The sequence below is a fragment of the Carettochelys insculpta genome, chromosome 1 (genome assembly GCF_033958435.1).
Source record: "Carettochelys insculpta isolate YL-2023 chromosome 1, ASM3395843v1, whole genome shotgun sequence".
In the NCBI taxonomy this organism is placed as follows: Eukaryota; Metazoa; Chordata; order Testudines; family Carettochelyidae; genus Carettochelys; species Carettochelys insculpta.
In genome coordinates, this window is record NC_134137.1 from 247906883 (window position 1) to 247932506 (window position 25624).

Consider the following 25624-nt stretch of genomic DNA (forward strand, 5'->3'; position numbering starts at 1 on the left):
TCCCCACCATGGGGCTGCTGGAGACCCCTGTCCCCCAGCTGGATGTCCCTGGGGCTGGAGCTGCCAGCGAGGCTCTGCATCCCAGCCAACTTAGAGCTGCAGGGCTGGTGGGGTCTCTCTGCTACCCCACTGGGGATCCTGTGGCTGGGGCTGCCAAGGTGCCAGTATGGAGTATCAGCCCGTAACAGCACATAAAATGCACTAACTAAAAATAGGTAAAAGCTGGAATTCTGCATGGTGGGAGTACAACAGGAAATATGTTGATCATTAATGCAACCACTGGAGAAAAATTTACATTATGGCTAATCCAGTTACGCAAGCCATGATGTGCCCGCTTCTTTAAAAGAAGCGCAATTGCATAACACTGAGGAAATGACAAGAACAAGATTGTGATTCAGACCTTTTCAGAAAAGCCATGTTATTAACTTATGCTTCTGAGTTGTTTGGTGCTTGTACTTCTCACTTGCAATCTACGATTTAGCTTCCTTAGAGCATCTCTTTGATTTTTCATTTTTAAGGCAGTATTGCAGGTTGCCAGTTATTTTTAGTCCTCTGCCTTTCGCATGCCTGTCTTGGTTGCCTGCTTAATGCACATGATGTGCCAGTGAAGCAAGTGGCTGTATATGTTCATATTCCTGAGGGTGGTGGAGGTGAGTTGTGTTTGTCCTGAAAACCTCCCACAATACAGCCTCCTGGGAATTAAAAGCAGCTAAATTTACCCACAGTCTCAGCATAATCATCAATGCATGCTGAATTGGAAATAGTACATATTATAACTATGTAAGCACTGCCAAATTAATTATAAGATGTTGTCCGGCTTGACTCTGTCTGCTTCTGTAAGGAGAGGACATAGGTACTCTCCTCTCTCCCTGTGTAATTTTCCTGGGAGACACAAACACTGTTCCCTGTTGTCCAAGGATCAGTGCCATCAACATTACACTTGAGTACTTCAAAATATTTATCCTTACAACCTCCCTTTTGAGGTAGAAAACTGCTATGTGGTTTGCTCAAGGTGACATAGGAAGCTTTTGGTAGAAGAGGGAATTGAACCTATGACACTTCTGTACCAAAGCAGCAGCTTAACCCAACTGCACCTGCATGTTAAGAACAGGCTGTGGACTGACCCCCCCATCCCACAGAACTGGACTTTCATGTTGAGAGCACATTGTGCACTTTGAAAGCTGATGTAGTCAGTACACTGGTGTGTTCTCCTCAGTAGGCGTTCTGGCTGGGTCACCAAGAAATGTTCCTGAAAGTTACAGTGGAGCAAAATTTCAACATTTGTTTAATCACAGATCAGGACAAAAAGCTGTAATTGTTCATTGAATGGAAAATCTAAAAATTCAGTTTGGAAATGTCAATATAATTTCATTATTTTCAATCACAACATTCTCAAAACTGCAATGTTTCATTTTGGTTTACTGAACAGACCAGAAAACTTTATTTCAAGTCAGCTCAATATTAAACTGCATTTTCCCATTGCAGTGCATTGCATCATGGAAGTTGTCTCAATTCTCCCTAAAGACTACTCTGCCTGGGCAGACTACATGTCCTAAAATGCACCCAGAGCATTCTTGCACTCACTTCTTTGATGCACCATGCAGCTTGATCAGAGGGAAAGCCACACGGCAGTGTAGAAAGATGTAATCCTCCAGGTAGCCCATCCTATAGGAAACCCTGGGGACCTGAACTACAACTTCTGTACGGCAACATGCTGTTAGGGAATTGAAGTGTAATGTTTTGTCGAACTTATTCAAAATGAAAAAATTGAGTCAGTTAAAAAGGAAATACTCAGACTCAGGTTAAATCAACCAGAAAGGAAATATTTTATTTTGTTTTTCCAAATAGAAAATCAATACTTTTCAGGAAAAAAATTATTTTTCCACAGATTATGTAAATTTTTCATAAACTACATATTCTTTTGGAAAATAATTCTGACAGAAAATTTTCAACCAGCTTGAATGGGAGCTTGTGCTGTAGACTGTCCCTTCCCTAGGTCTTCCAGTATGGACATGTTTTACAACATCCAGCCATGTCTTCTGTATTTTATAGCAGCTATGCAATATTGCATGTAGTTACTGGGATATGCTTATGAGTATGTGATAACAAACAATAATTACTTCCATTATGTATGTATTTATGGTTCGATTTTGAAAGCCCAACTTCCTTTTTTATATTTGGCAACTTTGGACAGAACTTGCCACCTGCAATTTAAGTTTCTGAGGCTCCAAGCCTGAAGTCAGATCCTCATGGACAAATCCTTGCATTTACAGCTCAGTTTTACTCCATCTATGCACAAAGATACACATGTGGATCCAATTGCAGGATCGGGGCTTTGGATATTGAAGAACAGGACTGAGCCTGCAAATCATTGTCTTACACTCTGAAGCAACCTAGGTGGGAAAAAAACTGAACACACACAACTAAAACAAATAATTATGCAGATACAAAACTTGAGGCCCAGTTCTGTCAGGGAAAAGTTAAAAGTTAAAAAAGTAGAAATGACTGAAATATGTTCACGGTAAAAATATAAGCGAAATTTTCCTTAGCTGAAAATAAAGTGATTACATGTGTTTATTAAATTTTGACAAAAAAATTGTAATTTTTCAAGAAAAATTGCTGTTAGATTAAAAAAAAAGCAGTTGAAGACTGTCATACTTCACAATATTTCCATCTTGTAAATAGGGAAATTTTATGGAAAAACAGGGAAACACCTTCTAAATAATTTTAATAAAATACAGTTACTATACCACACACAGGCTATGTCTTGATTACAGGGATTTGTCAACAGAAGTTTTTCTCAGAACATATCTTCCAAGAAAACTTCTGTTGACAGATTGCAGACAAACTGCCATGTGGATTGCAAGCGCGATCCACTCTGTTGACAGAGAGCAGCTGGACTGCCCAGCCGCTCTCTTGACAAAATGGTCCACCGGAAGCACAGCCAACAGGGCTGCCATGTGTCCCAGGAGCTCTGTCTCTCGACAGAGGGACTCCAGAACATCCAGACTGGCTTTCGGTCGACACATCTTTTTTGACACAGGCACTACGCCTCATGGGGCGCGAGATAGGACTGTTGACAAAAGTGCTGTGTTCTGTCAATTTACTGTCGACAGAATGCCTTGGGAATCTGGATGCTTCCAGCGTTTTGTCAACAAAACCCTCTAGTGTAGACATAGCCACATACTATAGGGACTATGGGCACATACTAGAATTAAAATCCTGGTCTCACTAAAGTTAATAGCAAAATTCTCAGGAATTTTAATAAGGTCGGAATTTCACCCTGTAGGTATACCCCTGTAGGTGGACTAAACAGAGGGCCTGGAGCCCAGGAATGAGACCGACCACACCACAATGCCACACTCTCAGATAGCTGAACACCGGACAGACGAAGTCACTGTGACAGTTGTGAAAGATAGGCCTCAAAATATTGGAATGCTCTTCTTTCCCCAGGCTACTGTTTGGTTTTGTTAGCCACTGACCTCCACCAAATTTTCCCTTCAACTACACATGTACAACTCCCATTAACCACAAAGTGAAATACAGAGTCAATGTCTTACTATTGGGAATATAGAACCCCATTTCACACAGTTTTAATGTTTGTATAAATGTCCAAGGAAGTGGTAAGAGTCTTTAAAAAGTAATTTGATGCAGATAAATAATAACCAAAGATAGAATATGTTCTTTTGACCCCTTGTTTGTTCTTTGCTGTGGTTTATTACTGACCCATCCAATTGTTTTTAGGGGTAAAAAATCACTGTAATTTCTTTTTTTTTGTGATACTTGTCACCTCCGTGGTTTGAATTGTGGGTCCATAACATTTTCTTACTAGTGAGAACAGTTATATCTTAACCACATGATTTGAGGAGCACTCATGACATCTGAGGAAATTGCTTCCTTCACTTCTGTACAATAGGATAGGAGACTCAGTGAGTAACAAAAGCATTCCAAATTAGCATACTGAACCTGTATTCCTGTATGCCCCAAATACCTGCTGAAATTAGGACTCTAGGTCTAGAAAATGTTCATGGCCAAATGCCAGATATCACTGCAATCTACTCCTTAATGAGGTTTTTTCACTAGTGGCCTATTCTTACACTGAATGAAATTTTGTCATTTATTTAGGTGGAAGCAGGATTGGACCTTCAATCAAAAATCTACACAATAATATCTGACATGAGAAGAGGGACCTTTTCCAGTTTTGAAATATGAAGGACTAACATCCTGGCACAATTTTAAAGCCAAATTCTGCCTTTTGGTATAAGTAGACATCTATGAGTGATTTCAGTGTACATTGTGGCTACGTCTACACGTGCACCCAACTTCGAAATAGCTTATTTCGATGTTGCGACATCGAAATAGGCTATTTCGATAAATAACGTCTACACGTCCTCCAGGGCTGGCAACGTCGATGTTCAACTTCGACGTTGCTCAGCCCAACATCGAAATAGGCACAGCGAGGGAACGTCTACACGCCAAAGTAGCACACATCGAAATAAGGGAGCCAGGCACAGCTGCAGACAGGGTCACGGGGCGGACTCAACAGCAAGTCGCTCCCTTAAAGGGCCCCTCCCAGACACACTTTCATTAAACAGTGCAAGATACACAGAGCCAACAACTAGTTGCAGACCCTGTATATGCAGCACGGACCCCCAGCTGCAGCAGCAGCAGCCAGAAGCCCTGGGCTAAGGGCTGCTGCCCACGGTGACCACAGAGCCCCGCAAGGGCTGGAGAGAGAGTATCTCTCAACCCCCCAGCTGATGGCCGCCATGGAGGACCCCGCTATTTCGATGTTGCGGGACGCGGATCGTCTACACGTCCCTACTTCGATGTTGAACGTCGAAGTAGGGCGCTATTCCCATCCGCTCATGGGGTTAGCGACTTCGACGTCTCGCCGCCTAACGTCGATTTCAACTTCGAAATAGCGCCCAACACGTGTAGACGTGACGGGCGCTATTTCGAAGTTACTGCCGCTACTTCGAAGTAGCGTGCACGTGTAGACGCAGCCTGTGAGAATAGATTGTGAGAATAGATTTGCCCCTTAATTAGAATATTAAAGCGACAAGGATATTTTTCTCCTATTGTTGAGATTTGTCTACCAGGAAGATCACATACAAAAAAAGTAGAGAAAAAGCTTTGCATTGTACTATTTGAGATAAATTCTCATTTTGGTTATATCAATTCAGTGCTGCTGATGTCAACAGAGTTGCATTCATGTAACTGAAAGGAGACCACGTGGGTCAAGAGCAACACAAGTAGTACAGGATTCACGTTTCCAATTGCTGGCAACCACAGACAGCACAGGGCATAAAATAAGACACTGGTAACTGAGATTCTGCACAAATGCGTTCCACATCCTGTGGTATTTATGTTGCAGCTATCCCATCACAGACAACATCATGATACAACCAGGAAACAGTGCCCTCAGCCTTTGGTTGTTTGCTCTTTTAGTTTTTACCAACCCTTCTGTAACACTGCAGTGGAAGGAAGAGCATGGATTTCCCTGTGTCCTGTATTCGTCTTGTCACAATCACCTTATTCGGTCCCTCAAAGAGAACAGAGATCCATTTCCTTTTAGAAAGCCCATCAGTGATTTATTTGATTAAGAGTCAAAATCCATTTCAATGACATTATGCAGAAGTATTTCTTGGCAGTTTACGAAACAGACAGAACACTAAAAATAAATGTTAATTAAAAATTCCCGAACTTGAGATATGAAAATGATCCTGTAAATTAGCAACATAAATGTAATTTAAATTTAACTTAAATGGGACCAGATTCTGATACATTTGACCACACCTATTAAGTATTAGAAAGGAAAGATAAGTCTTGTGGGTAAGGCACTGAATTAGGACCAGGAAATATTGGTTAACTTCTCAGCTGGGCTAAAATATTTTTTAGTTTCTCTGTGCATTAGTTCCCTATCTGTAAAATAGGGAACTGAAAAGCCTTGTAGTGGTAGTTTCTCTTTGAATTATGAAACTACATTTCTATTGCAGAAGAGCACACATCAGACCTTGCATAACAGAACTAACCATAATATGAATTTTTCTCCGATGATTGCACTTTGCATTAACAAACAACACATTCCCTATTCCACTCCACCCTCATAAAATTTCAACTTTTATCTATTTTGAATGACAAAGAACGACCTTTATTTAAAAATGGGCCATGGTTGTAGTATTTGGAATAATGTTTGGAGCATGCTATAATATTTGTTAAGGGTTACCATGAAACAAGTTTGAAACAATCTGAAGATATAGATTGTCAGATCTGAAGATTTTATGGCAGATTCTCTTCAGAGTAGTGTGGGCTAGTGGGTAGCAAAAGAACTGTGATTCATGATTCATGGATTCTATTCCTTGGTCTATCACTATATGACCTGGGGCAAGTGCCTTCATTTCCCCATGCTTTCATTTCTTCATCTGTAAAATGAGGATAATACTTTGTCTCATGTATTTAGATGAGCGAGGGGCCACCTAGGTTAGTGAGTAGGCTGCATTGGGCCCTAATCATCTCATTGGGCCCCAGGGTTGTTGTGACCAATGTGGTCTCCCAGGTTAGGGTAGTTTTGCTAAAAGTGCTTGAGTACCTAGAGTTTGTGGGATGTGCAAATTGAACTGTAGCTGCACCTTGATTGGGTGCAAAGGGAGCGCCCAGCTCTTATAGTCTATATTGCATATATTGCATTGTGTATATTGTATGCACCATCACGCACCTCAGTTCACGTGCTCCTGCTTTATGTGTGTGTCACTTTAGCAACACTGGTAGGAAAAAACTACATGGATGGAAACTAGTGAAATCTAGCAACCCCATACATGGGTGATGGTAAACAAAATACCTCATGGGCTACGCTTAGAACCCCTATGTACGGCCAGTCAGAGGGGGATGCAGAGTAGCTATTTGGCTTTGGCCTCAAGCTCAAAGGGGGTCTTATATTTAGACACTTGTTAATTTTTTGGCATTTGATAAGTTCACAACTTGTTTTTATGTGCATCCCTCAATAATTAGTGCATTTGCACAGAAAAAGGCTAGTAAAACATTGGTTATATAAACAAAATTCAAATTATGTCTCTCTCTATTATGACTAGGGGCCTCAAAAACTGGAAATGGCCCCAATCTCTCTGGACCTCTGAGAAAGCCTGCCCCTTTGGGCCACATGCAGGCTGCCCACCATTGATTTAGACTGCAAGCTTTAGGCAGGGATTGTCTCTTCCTTTGTGTGTGTACAGAGCCTTCAGCTTCCTGAAGGGGAGCTCTAAAAAGGAGGGTGAGAAACTGTTCTCAGCGGTGTCAGATGGCAGAACAAGGAGTAATCGTCTGAAGTTGAAGAGGGAGAGGTGTAGGTTAGATATTAGGAAAAACTACTTCACCAGGCGGGTGGTGAAGCATTGGAATGCCTTGCCTAGAGAGGTGGTGGATTCTCCATCCCTGGAGGTTTTTAAGTCTCAGCTGGACACGGTCCTGTCTGGGATGACTTAGTAGGGGTTGATCCTGCTTGAAGCAGGGGGCTGGACTAGATGACCTCCTGAGGTCCCTTCCAGCCCTGTGATTCTGTTCAAAGGGGCCCAGAGTTCCAACCCTGCCACTGCCAAATGTCAGTGGTGGCCAGAGCTCCGGGCCCCTTTGAAATGCCAGGCCCTGGGGCAATCGCCCCCTCCCCGCCCCCAGGCAGGTCTGCATTTAGCCCATCCCACAAGCCCCTCAGGCAGGACGGAAGGCAAAGGAAAGGAATTAGTTGCCCCAGGGCCCGATGAGCTGCCGCTGGTGTGCTGAGCACCACGCTGCGCTGAGCGTCTGTCCCCTTCCCTTCCCAGAGCCGGGAGCCTCGGTCCTGCCTTCCACCTTGCCCTGAGACCCGCGGGGGCTGTCTGCTCCGCTGCCCTCAGGGGTAACCCCGCAATGCCGGGGGCGGGGGTTGGAAGCAGGGGGACGGGCTGATTATGAAGAGCGGAAAAGGGGGGCAGCCTTCCTGCCCCCTCCAGCCCCAATCACACCACAGGGCTACGCCCGCCCCCACTGAAGAGGCGGCTGCGCTGACTGCCCCAGGGGACCGAGTGTAACTGGAGCGGCTGCGAGCACCACCCGGGGTGGGGAAGGCGCAAAATCACCAGCCCCTCCTCCCACCCCCGCTCCTCTTGCAGCTCGGGCCCCACCCGGCCACTATCCCACAGAGCCTAGCGCCCGGGCGTGTGCGCGCGCTATTTGGGGGGGGGGGGGGGGGGGGAAGGCATCACCCCAGGCGGGAGTGGCCCGGCAGCGGGAAGGTTAAGCGGCAAAGACCAGCGAAGCTGCTGCCTCCCGCCGGCGGCCCCGCGCAGCGCCGCATTACGTCACCGGCGCCAGAGCTCATTCGCTGCAGGTCGGGCGCCTTGCCTCGCCTCTCCTGTCCCCGCCCCCTGCGCCCCCTCCCATCTCCCGCTTCCGCTCCCGCTCCCGGGCGTACGGCCGCGTGGGGGCTGCTGCGCCTGCTGCTCCGCCCGCTCGCCCGCCGGCCTGAGCCTCCCCGGGGCCCTCGCCCCCTGGCAAGAAGGAGGATGGCGGAGAGTGAAGCCGAGACTCCGAGCACCCCGGGGGAGTTTGAGAGCAAATACTTTGAATACAATGGAGTGCGGCTCCCTCCCTTCTGCCGGGGGAAGATGGAGGAGATCGCCAATTTCCCGGTCAGGGACAGTGATGTCTGGATTGTCACCTACCCCAAATCAGGTACAGACTGGGGCGCTCCCAGCGGGGGCCTGTTCCTCCCTTCCCCGCCGCTGACAGCCCTTGCGTAGGCGACTGGTGCCTGGAACGGGTGTGGGCGGCATCCCATTTAGCAACTGCATTTTTGGTGGGGCACAGTGCACCTCTTGAGTCACCTGTGGCCTCTTGGGGCGTTGGGGGTGGCAATCCTGGGTTTTGCCTTTTTCCCAGCTGAGTCTGGGAGGCTTGTGCTTTGGACAGGTGCCAGTCTCTGGCTCCCTCCCTATGGTTCCTTTAACTCGGTAACATACGGGCTAAGAGAGTCTGAGATGATGGGTTTTGTACAGTATCTGTGTGCCCAGCACTTTGGGAGCCATACAGAGCCATGCAATTTTATACCAGGTTGCCTTGCCTTAGCCAGGTGTGGAGGGTAGAACACATGCAGGCATGGGCACATATAAGGTGAGTGACCTGTATTAAATTTGACATTGTCAAGGTTTTGCACAAACTTATGCAACAAAACTAAGTGATCTACATGACCTTACTCATGGAATTTTTCTGGCAATGACAGCAATTCTTAGGTGGCTTATTAGAGGCAAGAATTTCCTTTAGGATAGAAACTTTGATACTTAAGGGGGGGTCTGAAGGCACTTTGGAAAGCAATCATTTAGATACTAGGATGTTAGATTGCTTCTTGTCTAAACGTTCATTGACATCCTGCAAAATCGATTGAAGTTAAGGGGAGCTCTGTGGCCACTGGCCAGGATGCTTCACTACAGGTTTGGGAGGAGTGAGTGATAGATGTCTCCTTTCCTGGGGACTTTTGATTGCATAAATATAATGGGCCAGTTGCTGCTTCCATTGTTTTGCAGCACATTACTCCATTGACTCCAGGTGGACAGCTGAAAGGGGAAGGTACTACTCAGTGAAAGTAAGTGCCCTAATTTAGCCCAAAATAAATTAAGCCATAAAGCCAGGGTACACGTTAAAGAAGCTGTAGTGACAGTACTCAACCACCACTCTCTTCTCACTAAGGCAAAAGGAAAGCCAACATATTCAGTGAGGACACGTGCGTGGAGCTATTTAGCTAATAGGAAGTGCCGCCTATTAATCATATATGTTTCTACAGTAAACCTATCCTTCAACAGTTTGAGCTTGTTAGTCTAGTATCTGTGCTTTTAACTCCATGTCAAAGCCCAGGGTGGATTTTCCATCACGAGCAATTTTACTGTATGGTTTTCTAAAAGATGTGCCCCTGGAATTATTTTGGGGGAAGTTCTATGGCTCATGTAATGCAGGAGGTCAGAGTAGATGGTCGCAGTGGTTCCTTCTGGCGTTGGAATCTCTGCATCCCTGAAAAAATGACTTTCCCAAAGCAGAAATGGGGCTAGAACTTAGACTATCTGCCTTCCGGTGCACAATACCACCTTTACTCTTGCAGTTAAAAACCATTGGTAAGCCTCTCACTGGGAATTACAGTTGGGGCCCTGCAAATCTGTGGATATCTGCTCCATATCCACCGTTCGTTTTCATCAATATTGGCGTAGAGGTGGATACTAGAAAAAGGGCTGTACATGGGTGCTTGTCCTGCTCTGCCCTGCCTGGCATTTGCTCTGGAGTGGGGTCAGGTTACTGTGGAGGAGCGTGATCGGGTAGGTTTGCAAACCTAGTGAGGAGGGCTTTAAATTAGGTTCATTGGGGGATGGTGACACAAGCCCTGAGGTAAGTAGGGAAGGAGGAAGGAACGACAAAGGAGGACCTCTGATTCAAAAGGAGAAGGTAGGCCAATCGGCTAGCTATCTGAGATGTTTGTACACAAACGCAAGAAGCCTGGGTAACAAACAGGAAGAATTAGAGGCCCTGGTACAGTCAAAGGAGTATGATGTGATTGGAATAATGGAGACTTGATGGGATGACTTGCATGATGGGATCACGGTCAGGGAAGGGTATAAACTGTTCAGGAAGGACAGGCAGCTGGTAAAAGAAGGAGTTGCACTACGATTGCTCAGAGCTCCAGTACATGGAGGGAGAAAGTCAGTTGAGAGTCTTTGGGTTAAACTTAGAGACGGTAGCAATGGAGGTGATGATGTAGTTGGTGTGTGCTATAGAGCGCCAGATTAGGTAGATGATGATTTCTTCAGACCACTAAGAGAAGCTTCCGAATCACAGGGCCTGGTTCTCATGGGAGACTTCAATCACCCAGACATTTGTTGGAAGACCAATACAGGAGCACACAGACAATTCAGGAAGTTTTTGGAGAATGTTGGGGATAACTTCCTGGTACAAGTGCTGAAGGAACCGACCAGGGGCCGTGTGCAGTTTGGCCAGCTGCTCACAAACCAGGAAGAATTAGGAGGAAAAATAGAAGTGTGGGGCAACTTGGGCTGTAGCGATCAGGAGATGGTAGATTTCAGGATTCTGACAAAAGGAAGAAGGGTGAGCAGTGAAAATACAGACCCCTGATTTCAGATGAGCAGACTTTGACTCCCTCAGAGAACTGATGGGCAGGATCCATTGGGAAACAGATTTGACAGGGAAGGGCTTTCAGGAGAATTGGCAGTATTTTAAGGAAGTCTTATTGAGGCACAGGAACAAACTGTCCCGATGCACAGTAGGAAAACCAAACATGGTAGGCTACCAGCTTGGCTTAACAGGGAAATCCTTGGCAAGCTCAAACTCAAAAGGGCTGCATAGAAGAAGTGGAAACTTGGACAGATGTCTGAGGAGGAGTATAAATATGTGGCTAGAGAATGCCGGGGAGTAATCAGGAAAGTGAAAGCGCAATTGGAATTGCAGCAAGGAAGGAATGTGAAGGGTAACAAGAAGGGTTTCTACAGGCATGTTAACAATAAGAGCGTGATCAGAGAGGGTGTGGGGCCCTTACTGGACGACAGATGATGCAGGAGTGACACACAATGTGGGAAAAGCTGAAGTACGTGATGCGCTTTTTTTTTTTTTTTTTTTTGGCCTCAGTCTTCATGGACAAGATCAGTTCCCAACCTACGGCACTAGGCAATAAAGTATGGGAAGGAGGTGGGCAGCCCTTGGGTTGGGAAGAACAGGTTAAAAGCTGTTTAGAAAAGCTAGTGGTACACAAATCCAGGGTCTGGATTTAATGCATCCAAGGGTACTGAGGGGATTGGCAGATGTCATTGCAGAGCCTTTGGCCATCATCTTTGAAAACTTGTGGAGATCAGGAGAGATCCCGGATGACTGGAAAAAAGGCAAACGTAGTGCCCATCTTTAAAAAAGGAAAGAAGGACAATCCAGGGGACTATAGATCAGTCAGCCTTACCTCAGTCCCCAGAAAAATCATGGAGGGGATCCTCAAGGAATCCATTTTGGAGTGCTTGGAAGAGGGGAATGTGATTGAGAGTAGTCAACATGAATTCACCAAGGGCAAATCATGCCTGAACAATCTGATTAACTTCTGTGATGAGGTAACTGGCTCTGTGGACATGGGGAAGTCAATGGATGTGATATACCTTGACTTTAGCGAAGCTTTTGATATAGTCTTCCACAGCATTCTTACCTATATGTTAAGGAAGTAAGGATTGGATACATGGACTGTAAGATGGATAGAAAGCTGGCTTGATGGACGGGCCCAATGAGTGGTGGTCATTGGTTCAATGTTTGGTTGGCAGTTGGTTTCAAGTGGGGTACTCAAAGGATTGGTTCTAGGGCCAGTACTGTTCAACATCATTATTAATGGCCTGGAGTAGGAGATGGATTGCACCCTTGGCAAATTTGCAGATGACACTAAGTTGGGGGTCAGTAGATACATTGGAAGGTAGGGATGAGGTCCAGAGTGACCTAGACAAATTGGAGGATTAGGCCAAAAGAAATTTGATGAGGTTCAACAAGAAGTGCGGAGTCCTGCACTTGGGATGAAAGAATCGCAAGCATTGTTATAGGCTGGGAACCGACTGGTTAAGTAGCAGTGCAGCAGAAAAGGATCTGGGGATTATAGTAGATGAGAGGCTGGATATGAGTCAACAGTGTGCGGTTGTAGCCAAAAAGGCTAGTGGCATATTGGGGTGTATTAGGAGAAGCATTTCCAGGACATGTAGAGAAGAATAGTAACTTCTCTAGCTGTCACTGGTGAGGGTACATCTGGAGTATTGTGTCCATTTCTGGGCCTGCCAGTATAAAAAGGATGTGGGTGCATTGGAGCAGATTCAGCAGGGGTCAACAAAAATGGTTAAGGGGCTGGAGCACGTGACCTATGAGGAGAGGCTGAGGGATATGGGTTTATTTAGTTTACAGATGAGAAGACTGAGGGATGGTTTGCTAGCAGCGTTCAACTTCCTGAAAGGGGGCTCTAAAGAGGATGGAGAAAGACTGTTCTTGGGGTGAGAGATGGCAGAACAAGGAGCAATGGTCCAAAGTTACAGAGGGAGAGGTGTATGTTGGATGTTAGGAAAAGCTATTTCACCAGGAGGCTGGCGAAGCACTAGAGTATGTTGTCAAGAGAGGTGGTGGAATCTCCATCCATAGAGGTTTTTAAGTCCTGGCTTGACATAGTCATGGCTGGGATGATTTAGTTGAGGTTGATCCTGCTTTTTAGGCAGAGGGCTGGACTAAATGACCTCCTGAGGTCTCTTCCAGGCCTAGAATTCTATGATTCTGTGATGGATGCTTGTCCTGCTCCCCAGTTGCAGCACGTGGCAGGACAAAGCAGACCAGCATTGGTAGAACACCCATCCACCCACACAAATGCTCTTCTTGAGAATGAAGCACTGTGAGACTACTTGCTGCTGCTGGGGTGTGGATGTGGATGCACATGAGGTGGGAAGCGGCCTGTGGATCATATCCATGTTGTTTCCAGTGGAAGTGGATTGTATGTGCATCTACGCTTTTGTGTGTGTGCTGGACTAGTCCAACTTCTTAAATAAAAAATGTGGCCTTTTAAAAAAAACAGCAATTTCACACAAAATATTTTATTAACACAGTCAAATATCAACACTCAATTTTTTCATGAAAAATTTAGCATAATTTTCAATGTCTTTTCCAATATGTTGTTTATTTTTCCATTTACTTATTGTGAAAATGGGTTTTTATTTTTTGCCCAGGTCTAATAGTAATCACTCAAAAGAGAAACAACCAAATTAGTCGAGTGACGGAGGTCAGTGCTTCTATCTTTTATACTTCCACAGTCCCATGTTGCAGTTAAATGACAGAAGGATCCATCGTAGTTGTTTTTCATATGATTGTTAATTTGGCCAAGAAAAGAAACTAATGGCTATAAATCCTGATTTCTTATGAGGGTGGCACTATTGCAATACGCATAAAGATTTGACATGCACAGAGAGAATTTCACCTCACACAGGCCGTGTAATATACTGAACCTGTGATTATGAACCTATTTGGCAGTGGGTACATATCTTCAGAGTGACCCAAGATAAAGGGTGCTGTAATCTAGTGGAAAATTTGATAGGTCAGTGTCCATGCTGAGAGTAATTCAATAAATGTAAGAGAAAAAGATCCTACTTTAACATGATTGCTGCTGTTAGAAGTCTGAATACAACATTCTTATCCCTGTTTAGTTCAAACATTGGCTTCCAATAAACGACTTAAGAAATGGGAATTCCTGATTTTGGACAAACTCATGCATGCTAACCAAAAGTCATATTCTTCATGTAGTTCCAAAGAGCTATGTTACTTTTGCAATATTAATGCTTGTCAAGCATCATGTAGTCCAGGGGTCAGCAACCAAAATAGCAAGAAGAGCCTTGTTTTACCAAATTAAAAAAAAAAAAAGTCAATAATTCAAGAGCTGCAGTGCATGTGAATAAGACTTTATTAGCAAAATGATCAAAACACAGATTCAGTATCATATCCCACAATGCACTGCCAATGTTAAAGGTGGGTTATCCAACATTTGGATATCACATATTGGCTATGTCTACACATGCCCCAAACTTCGAAATGGCCACTCAAATGGCCATTTCGAAGTTTACTAATGAAGCGCTGAAATGCATATTCAGCGCTTCATTAGCATGTGGGCTGCCGCGGTGCTTCGAAATTGACGTGCCTTGCGCGCCGCACGGCACGTCCAGATGGGACTCCTTTTTGAATTCCCATCTGGGAATAAGGGGACTTCGAAGTAGGCGGGGTCCTTTCGAAAAGGAGTCCCGTCTGGACGCGCCGTGTGGCGGCAAGGCGCGTCAATTTCGAAGCGCTGCGGCAGCCCGCATGCTAATGAAGCACTGAATATGCATTTCAGCGCTTCATTAGTAAACTTCGAAATGGCCATTTGCATGGCCATTTCGAAGTTTGGGGCATGTGTAGACACGGCCATTGTTTGCTATTTAGACATGAGTTATTCATGGTTGGGCATTTAGATGTTTGCAGTTCATCGAAAATAATTAGGAGGTTTTATTTTTACTTTGCAATTACATTATAGTGTCAGGAGCCACAAAAATCCTTAAAGAGCCACATGCTGCAGCCCACGGATTCAGTCTGTCTTTTTACTTTTACATTGACTTCAATGGAAGTACACCAGCGAGGAATGTAACTGATTATCATGTTTTGCACTGGTTGTGAGTGTAAAATGGAATACTATTATGTGTATGATTAAATAATTGGAACTTGGGCAGCAGATTGCTTTAAAGATGAGATAAGGTATGTAATGCTTTGCAGGAAGGCTGCTATTATACTGCAGCCTGTCAGAACTCATTGTGATGTACTCGTTCCATTCAGCCTAGTTTTATGTGCTCATCTAAATTAAAATTCCCATCTATAAATTTAGTAGACTTTATTACAAAATTAATAATGGAATTTTTGTAACATATTTCGGCAGATGTTATTCCTAGGGCCACATCCTTCCCTGTTTAAACTCCATTGACTTAAGCCAGGGAGTCAGTGAATCTCTGAAGTATGCTGTAGCTCACCAGTTTAGTCATTCACCTGCTGTGCTCTTATGATGCTAGTCATCTCTATACATGAAATATATTAGATCTATCTTTTTGCCTCTCTTCAAAGCTGATACACAAAGCCCTTCTTGACAGGTGTCATTACTGCATCTCTTCTGAATGAATGTTCTATTATGTTCTAGGGGCAAAGCCTACAAATTAATATCCATTTTGCCCTTCACTCTGCAATAGTGGTAGCTTGAGAAAGCAGTCTTACTCAAATGAAGCTATTTTCCCACCTTGCCTGCCAAATAATTAGTTAGACACAGTAGGAAAGTGTAAGCATGGGGCAAATATCAACATCAAATTACTACTCAAGTGGTCCATGCAGACTTGTACTTGGCTGCATTGTTATGCTGTGTCAAATATTAGCAGCAGCTGCTGTCACTATCCCATACTTCCTGCATCATCTTATACTAGCTGGAGATGTATTATTACCATCTTGAGCTTTTTTCTACCAGCACTGAGATCCTGTGGCCACAGCGTTAAGTTTATTTCCCAGGAACACAAGGTTGGCCCTAGTTCCTCTTTTTAAATAAGCACCACTTACAGCTCAGTTCAAGCAAAGCTTTGCTATATGTAAGTTTATTATGTGCTTCTCCTTCAACTCCCTTTTTATTGTCTCTGGCCTGGTTCCTTTTACGGAATTAGCCAGTGAAGGGGCAGATGAGCTAGTTACCACTCAGTTTATTTACAAATACCAAAAACCAGAACTGTATAATGTATCCCAGTTTGTTGCTTTTCTGGGATGAGTGCACACTCCAGAGACACGTTGGATTTCTCTGTTCTTCCCCATAATATATAGTCACTACCTCCCACTCACCTTTATTTCAGGCACTCCTTGTAACCTCTCCATATCAAGGATTCTGTATTCCCCCATTCCTGCCTCTGATAGTAGCCAGAGTCTTCGCATGCTGCCTCATTCCTCCATCCCTACCCCAGGCACCATTCAGTCCCTTCTCCACCTCGGTGTGGGCTCTGTGTGCCCTCCTATCTCTGAAATTCTGGGGTTGATTGGCTGCAACAGAGAGCTGTCCCCAGGTTCAGTGTAAGACCTGCTTCACTTGGGCTATAAAAATAGTGTGTTTGTGTGGCATAGCTAGGAAAGAATACTGGGTGGGCCTCAGGTTTTGTGTGTCAATGACAGAAGGCTGGGGGGAGGAGGCAGGAGGGATGGGTGACCCTGGAGAGGAGGGTGGGGGGATGGGGGGTTCCTCTTACCCCCACTTAGTGCTCAGCAGGAACCTAGTGGTACACAGGCTGTGGAGCATGCCTGTGAGGTGGAGGGGGGCCCTGCAGGGGCTCAAGATTCACCCCCTCTCCCACCCGCATGTTGGTATGTGTCATCCTGGAAATGTTGCCCTCCTCCCAGTGCTATGCACTGCTGCCCTGGTCTGTGGCCCCAGTACTAGCCCTGCTCACACCCTCCCTCTCAAAGCCCTACCTCTGGTGCGATCCCGTGCACCACAGCTAGTGCTGGGGCCGGAGACTGAGCCTGCAGTGCATGGCACTGGAAGGAGGAGGAGGTGGCCAGTCTGATGGACACTGACTGAACAGGGAGTTCCTGCCTGTGGATTTGGGAGGCTCCAGCCCTGATCTGGATGGGCCTGGATGTTAAGTGGCCACGTACCCTTCTGCCCTCTGTTTCTTTTGTCTTCTTGTATCATAAGCTCTCTGAGGTAGGGGCCAGGTATCTCTGGTGCACTTAGCACAATGAGGTTTTTGTGTGGGGCCTTTGGATGCTATTATATTCATATTAAATAAATAATGAGGTAATTGCACAGTGCAGAGTTGCATAGGATCACTCTTCCCAGGGTTCTGTAGGATTCTCTGACTCACCAGCTAAAACAATACTTGCAATTACTCAACTGCAGTCTTGTCTGATTAATTGGTTAATATTTGTGCAGAATTAAAAGGTTTTGTAAGTGTTCTTATTCCAGTAGGAGTGGGTCACGGTATAGGTCAGGGGACAGTAACTTGTGGCTCTGGAGCTGCATGCGGCTCTTTAAGGATTTCTTTGTGGCTCCCAATGCTAAAATTGTGAAGTAAAAACAAAACAAAACATTGTCTTGGTTATGCTTGGGCAGTTGCACTTTGGCTTTGTCTCCTGGCTTGCTGTCTTACGTAGCTGGCTAGTACATGCCAGTAGCCTTTGCATGACTGGAATGACTGATAAACACAAATGCAATGGGATGATTCTTTTCTCACGTAAACCAGCTTTGCACTGGTATAACTCCACTGATGGTCCTGCTTTGCACAGACGTAAATGAGGGCAAGAGAGAGGCTGAAGGGCTGCAGGGAGGTGTAGGGGAGTGGGATGAGTCAGCTGCGGCTGCAGTGGACTGCAGTGTTTTTTTTCCTGGTGGTGGCAATAGTGGGCCCCAGTCTGGCCACAAATCCAGCATGCTCTCAGAAATGCAGACTTGGAGTCCAACCGTTTCACTTGTCTGTTTGCGTTAGACCCTGTTCTTGACTTCGCATTGTCTTTACAGTGGTGAGAGTGACAGTCGCCTGGTACCTTTTCCTAACAACTGTCTCCTGTCCTGCCCTCGCTGAGCTCAGTGAAAGCTCTCACTCTTCCTGGTGCTGCGTATCTTGCACTTGCACCATCCCCACAGAGAAACTGAGCATACTTCAGCCACTCGCAGCTTCTGCCTTTCTTGGTACTGTGCATGTACTGTCTCCCATGGAGCCACTGAGCATTCTCCAGCCCAGGATTAAAATGATGAAACTAGGCTTCTCCTCTCATGGCTGTTTGCCTGAGGGGCTTACAGCTGGAAGGTCTTTGGGGGCAGGGACCATCTTTTTGGTCTGTTCTAGCACAGTGGGATCTGGGCATAATACCAGTAAATGATAAAAACTAATTGTAATAATTGTAGATTTTGGGAATTTTGCTCTTGATTTCAGTGGGACCAGGATCAGACCCGAAGCAGGTCATGCAGGAAGCATTTGTCAATGAAGAAGCAATGTACTTGATCTCAATATAGCGTTCCCTCACTTCAGCGCATCCCTTCAAACCAGCAAAGAGATGTGACAAGAGCGGGAGACAAATTGCAAAAGGAAGAAAGACCTGCTACTGCCTAGCAGGCTTCACTCTGCCAACCCAGGATCTGTAGAATGATGTCTATCCTGTTAAGAAAGAGGAAGACAAGTCCGGGTGATTTCTGTTTTGTAAATAGTGTCAGGAAAAATATTTTTCCCCCAATTAAAAAAAGTCATAAGGATTTTTGTGGACATCCTGTGCAGGTGCATCATTGGGTATTGACCAGACTGCAGTGGTTCTGAGGACAAAATAATTTTAAAAGAAGTCTGAAATCCTGAAGCAGTCCTAAATCAATGGCTGATCTTTGCTATCTTGTTTTGTTGCTCATCTGCCTCGTTGAAGATATAAAAGACAGAAGGCCAGTTGCTTTAAAGATGAGCTAAAAGGAATTGAGCAGCCACAACTAAGTGTTCTCATTATGCAGTTCTCTGTTAAAATGCCCTTTCTTATATTAACTGCTTCGCATACAAGGTACATAGAGCAAAACACTACCTCAGGTGTTGTCCCCATAGGGTTGCCTCAGAAGTGCTGTCAAACTTGACACTTCAGAGAATAGCTCTGCGTCCAAAAGAGGAAGATTGGTCTTGTAGTGAAAGCATTGAATTTGAACACAGTAGACATGCGTTTTCTTCCCAGCTAGGCAGTATAAACCTCCACTGTGACCTTGGCCAAGTCATGTAACCTCTCTGTGCTTCACTTTTCCATATGAAAAATGAAGGGAATTATACTTCCTTCCTTTTACACTTTTCTCTATTATGTAGAGATAAACTCTTTGGTCTAGGAACTGTCTTGTATACTGTGTATGTGGAACCTTTAGCAAAATGCTGCCCTTCATTTGAGTGGAAGATATAGGCATTAATGCAGGTAATAAAAGTACTAATAATTACTAAATTGTTCTCTTACACTGAATGGGAAGAAACATGTGAACTGAAATTCATTTACAAATTTGAAAACATTAACTTAGGCTTGATCTGGACCAACTGGAGAAATGTTCTGAAGTAGATAGGATGAAGTTCAATAAGGACGAACGTAAAGTACTCCACTTAGGAAGAACAATTAGCTTCATACATATAGATTGGGAAATAACTGTCTAGTAGAGAGTACTGCAAAATGGGATGTAGGAGTCATAGTGGACTACAAGGTAATTGAGTCAACAGCGTGATGCTGTTGCCAAAAAAAAAAAAAAAAAGCAAACATAATTCAGGATGTAGTAGCAAGAGTGTTGTAAGAAAAACACACAAAGTACTTCTTCCACTTTGTGCTGACTAGGACTCAGCTGCAGTACCATGTTAAGTTCTAGGCACCATGTTTCAGGAAAGATGTGAACAAACTGGGGAAGGTCCAGAGAAGAACAACAGAAATTATTAAAGGTCTAGAAAACATGACCTATGAAAGAAGATTGAAAGAACTGGGTTTGTTTAGTCAGAAAAAGAAAGCTGTTACGTCCCCTCTCAGTCTTCTCAAGTACCTAAAAGCTTATTACAAGGGGTAGGTTTAAAGATTGTTCTCTTTAATCGCTGATGATAGGATGAGAATCAATGGTCTTGAATTGTACCAAGGGAGGTTTAAATTGTTCATCAGGAAGAAGTTCCTAACTGTCAGGGTGGTTAAGGAATCCCCATCACTGGAGATTTTTAAGAGCAAGTTACACAGAAATCTGTCAGGGATGGAGTTGTTGCTTGGTCCTGCTGTGAATGAGCGCAGGGGGCTGGACTTGATAACCTTTCAAGGTTCCTTCCAGTTCTAGTATTCTATGATTCAGCTCTTAACTACACTGGTGTAAATGAGTAGTAAACCCATTTAAGCCAATGAAACAATACTCTATTAGCTACATATGCAGTGGTCCAGATTCACCAGCATGCTCTGGCTGCTTTGTGTGATACAAAGGAGACATAAACCCAGGCTAGCCAGTCAGTTAAAAGCCAGGCTTATTGCTGCTTTGTGTTGCCAGAATGGAAAGAAACAGCTGTAGTGCTCCACTGAAATTGCCTCAGTCTTTGTGTGCATTGTTCAGACTTCCCTTAATGATGTTTCTTTTGGAATGTCTGTTGAATTGTTGCCTTGTGGTTATAAGGAATATAGAACTCTGAGAAGATGATTGTGCTGCAGAGAATACACACAGACGTAACCATGCAGATCAGCTCGCCTTACATTCTGTGCCCATTTTATTAGAGCTACATTCTCCCCTAACTTGGAAAAACAATGATAGAAACACTATTGGTTACCCCAAGCTGTGATTTTTACATTTGTGAAAAAGAAAACATTTTGATGTGAATAGGGGCACAGGTGCCTTGCAAACATTGATATCACATAGGGCCACTCTTGTGGCATATGATTGTAACTCTTTTTAGAAAAATAGTTTGAGACAAAAATGTTTGACCATTTTTTTCCCCCCACATATGATTTAATACAGTAGCACCTTCAGTACTAGGCAATTGTGAACTAGTGCTGTACCCGGAGCGGGAGCAACATTTTAATTAAACGTTTAGAACACAGAGGTGCTCATTTCTTATTCTTTGCATGTATGGATTTTGCCTGCAGTACTTTACACGGTACTATGGATGCACTGGCTACATGCTTTCATCCTCAAAAATTTATGCATCAGTGTGGGTAGGCTTTTGCTGGTGACTTTCCTGAAGCAGATTTCTAACTAGGGCATGGAAATTCCATTCTGACTGTAAAGGGAAGCTGCATGAGTGAGTGCCAAGAGAGCACTATCAGAGCTGCCAGCAGTGCCTAGCACATGGGAAATGGCTGGTTTCTTAGCAAAGGCTTTGAGAACTGCCTCAACACAGGCTTCTGTGTTGGATCTGGTAACATTTCCTGCCTTCTGATCCCCTGCTTGTCAGTTCCAGCACATGCTGTGAGGCCGTGGATTATTAAGTCTCTCAGTATACCAGGATAAAGACCATGATTCCAGCCACCTGAAATCAACGGAGCTGAAGATGGCTAGATGCTACTAACTGATTTCAAGCTAAGGCATTCTACCAGGGAGTTTTGAAAATTTTGGCATTCGAACAGGATCCTTTTCTGCATCACTTCACAGAACATCATGTCACTGTTCTGAAAAGACAGGGAAGCTAAACACCCTGGGAGGATTAGGAACTGCAGCAAGATATTTTAGGTGCTGATAAGGTAACACACCAGCATGCAGTTCTGGGATCTGTTGAGAATAGGCACTCATGTGAGAATGGGACTGAAACTGCCAGAGGCAGCTGGAGGCAACACTCTGTTGATGACATTTGTGTAAGGGCCTGCACCTCACTAAGAGGGTGCTAGAGGAGCTAAGATTTGAGGATCAACAGATCCTGCCATAGGTGTAAACACTGCAAACAGAAGGGAAGGGGGCAATTATTCCCTCATTTATTCCCTGTTTCTCTGTCCCAAGCCCTGATGCAGGTTAAAGCAGCAGCTGCTCTAATACACATCAGTAGGCAACAGTGTGTTATTTTATATACTCAGAATATTCCAGGTGCTTTTCAAATACCTAGGAAGGCAGACCCTGCCCTTAATAGTGTAGGAGGAACATGTTTTCCCCCCACAGATTCCTACTGTCCTGTTGATCTTCCCCTCATTGTGACAGCAGGTCTCTTCCACTCTCAGGACTGGTCCCTCTTCCAGGATTCTCCTATGAGGTGGCCCCTCTGAACTATGCAGAACCACAGAGTTAAGGTTCACCAAAGGGAAGCTCTGGAGGGAGGGCAGTCTGCAGAAGCCAGTACTAGTTGGAAGAACTGGGTTACCCATAAACACGCTTAGCTCTGTGTATGTGTAGAAATAAGAGGAGGGGATTTAATTATTTCGTGAAGTTATTAGGTAGAGCAGTGGCTTTCAACTGGTATGCCAGGAGAACTGTCCAAGCGTGCAATGAAATTTCGGCAGTTCCCCTTACTACAGCTCTTTGCAGAGTCACCGCGGGGGAAATTGAAGACCCCGTGCCCCTTGGGGCTCAAGCACAAGGCTGCCTGCTCCCTGCTGTGGCAAGTGGGGAGAAAGGGAGCAAAGGCAGGAGCCTGTTGGATCTGGGACGCAGTTTAAATGCTGTGTCCCAGCTCCAACGGGCTGGTGGGGAGGGGCCATGTTTATGAGCAATGGATTCAGCTGGAGAAGTAGGTGTGCCGTGGAATTGTCTCATTGGTGTGAGCCATGTTACTGGAAAACCCCTGATGCAGACCGCAAAACAAGTTTGAGTTTTAGCTCATCACTTATTATTTTCATGTAACTGGCTGATATTGGTTTTCTTTTCAGAGTCCTTATGCTATTTTTCCCCTTTTTCATTTTGACATCGTAGGACTTACGAGAGATCCGTGCCATGCTATCACAGGTCTTGTGTATACCTACGCCATGGCAGAATGTTGTATAGTAAAACGCTGATACACACGATTTCGAGTTATGTGTTTATTGGATTAACGCGAGTCAAAATGATCAAGTGAATGTTAAAGGGGAAACCCAAGATGCTGGTAATTCGCGTATATATGCAAACACGTGCTCCTGGGGTTCCCGGCAGCGATGAGGGCTGGGGGCTGGCCAGAGCGCAGTGCTCCACCCCAGCTCCAGCCCCAAGGAGCCACAGTGGCTGTGGGGAATCCCTGGCAGCAAAGCAGCTGAGAGTTGGCCAGGTGGTGCAATGCTCTGCCTGCTGGCTCCAGCCCCTAGCTGAGAGAAGCTGGGGAGCAGCTGCACCACCCCACCGGTCCACTCCCTGTGTCCCCCAGCTGGGGGAAGGTGGGGAGTAGCTGCGCCACCCCGCCTGTGGCTCCCCCCGCTGGGGGAAGCCAGGGAGCAGCCATGTCACCCTGCTGCTCTGTCCCTGTTTCTCTGAGCTGGGGGGCTGGGGCATGCTGGTGAAGTGCTGAACCACCCAGCTGCTTTGCGGCTGGGGATTCCCCCCAGCAAGGTGGCTCTCCAGGGGTGAAGCTGGAGGGGGTTCTACCCCCTCCCCAACCTGTGCATAAGTTGGAGTTTTACTGTATTTAGATAGTGGAGACTGACAGAGATAAGTGCCCTACCATACTCTGTTCCTCTCTGCATCCCACACACCTGAAAATCTGAGTGACTGTTGATATTAAAATACCTAGAAAAAGTAATTGTGATGCTGTTCAAATTTCCTAACTTCCTTCTTATTTGACTCCATCTTTGGTTTAATTCACACTGGGCTTTTACCCTTGAGAAAGAAACTGTTTGAAAATGGTTTCTTCAAACCTGAGTTCATGTGGATTTCCTGTTCAAAATGTACCAGGCAAAACTATATAAATCAGCATTAGACAACTATTTTCTAGACTGAGTAATCTGGACTGAAAAATTAGTCTAGACAATAATTTTCTGTCTTTTTTTTTTTACTTGGGCCACCTTGACCAGGCCAACTATTTAATCGGTAAGATTTTCTTCCTTGTATCCAATTTCTGAAATACTGTTCACCGTAGTATCTATTTGCTGCACAGTACTAAAAAGTGTGGTCCCAGGTGCATTTTCTCTCCCCTGCTCTGGTCCAGCTGCAGAATAGACGTGAAGATCACCCACCTTTCCCTGGGGGAGAATTTCCTATCACTTGGGATGTCCACAGTTCGGGCTTCTATGCAGTGTTGTCAGCACTCACAAGTTTATCACAAGTCTTGTGATAGATGGCATTTTTATGGCTGACTTAGAACAACATTTCTTCAGGTCTTGTACCCTATTATCCCTCCTTTACTTACACTACATTGATGACAATCTGCACCCCACCATCAATCTCAGTTTTGACCATTCCACAAGAGGGAGACGCTTCCTGGACACCACAGTACAAATCACTGATGGACAGATCAATACCACTGTCTACCGGAAACCCACTGATTGGTACACTTAACTACATGCCTCCAGCTTCCATCCAGCACACACCACATGTTTATAGACAAGCCCTTAGATACAATTGCGTCTTCTCTGATTCTACTGACAGGGACCAAAAACTTCAAGCTCTCTACCAAGACTTCGTAAAACTTAATTACCCACTGGAAGAAGTGGAAAAAAAGATTGACAAGGCCAGACAAATACACAGAAACCAACTACTTCAAGATAGGCCAAAGAAGGTCAATAACAGAACACCATTTTTCGCTACCTATAGCCCCCAGCTCAAACCCCTGCAGTGCATTATTGAAAACCTACATCCTATACTGGGACATGATGCTACACTCCAGAAGGTCCTAGGTGAGAGGCCTGTTCTCTCCCATAGACAACCACCTAATCACAGGAAAATTCTCCCTAGCAACCACAGGCTGTGCCACAGTAATACTAATCCTGGAACTTTTCCTTGCAGCAAATCCTTGTGCCAACTTTATCCACATATTTATTCTGGAGATAACATCACTGGACCAAACCACATTAATTTCAAGATCAGGGCCTCATTCTCCTGTACCTTAACCAGTGTTATATATGCCATTATGTGCCAGAAATGTGCCTTTGCTATGTATATTGGACAGACTGGAAAAACACCTTGCTAAAAAATGAATGGGCACAGAGCAGACATTAGGAATCTGAATACACACAAACCTGTCAGTGAGTATTTCAGTGGAGTGGGCCATTTTGTTAAAGACCTGAGAATGTGTGTCCTACAAAAAGAGACTAACGGCAGATTGCAAAGGGAGAAGTGTGAACTGGAGTTCGTGCTTTAGTTTAGTACATTGAATCTTGGCCTTAATAGAGATAGAAATTACCGCACGCATTACAAGGACGGTTTCCCTACTTTAGGTATTCGTAATAATCTCAGGCAGAGTACTTAGTATTTCGCAGGCTTAACCCCTCTTCCCACCTTCAATTCTATGTATCTGATTTGTCAATTTTTATTTCAATGTTTTTTCATCTCTGTTATGAAACCATCAGTGCTGTGCTGGAAATGTTATATCTGCAGATCTGAGGAAGTGGGTCTGCCCCACAAAAGCTCATCATCTAGTAAATTATTTTGTTATTCTTTTAAAGTGCTACATGACTGCTAGTTTGTTTTGTTAGAATACAT

At 44.7% G+C, this 25624-nt stretch overlaps 1 protein-coding gene across 5 annotated transcripts in view; it reads left to right on the forward strand.

Moving 5' to 3' along the window:
• Positions 1-8441: 8441 nt before the first annotated feature.
• Positions 8442-25624, forward strand: part of SULT4A1 (sulfotransferase family 4A member 1) — a 43799-nt gene continuing 26616 nt past the window's right edge. For 2 of the 5 annotated variants that reach the window (XR_012646754.1, XR_012646758.1), the window contains exon 1: positions 8442-8706. Coding sequence is in view for 1 of the 5 variants with exons in the window: in XM_075003802.1 (XP_074859903.1) it covers positions 8538-8706 (169 nt within the window). In the remaining 4 variants the exon portion in view is untranslated. The remainder of the gene's footprint in view (positions 8707-25624) is intronic. The other 3 variants (XR_012646756.1, XM_075003802.1, XR_012646762.1) reach the window with 3 other exon arrangements.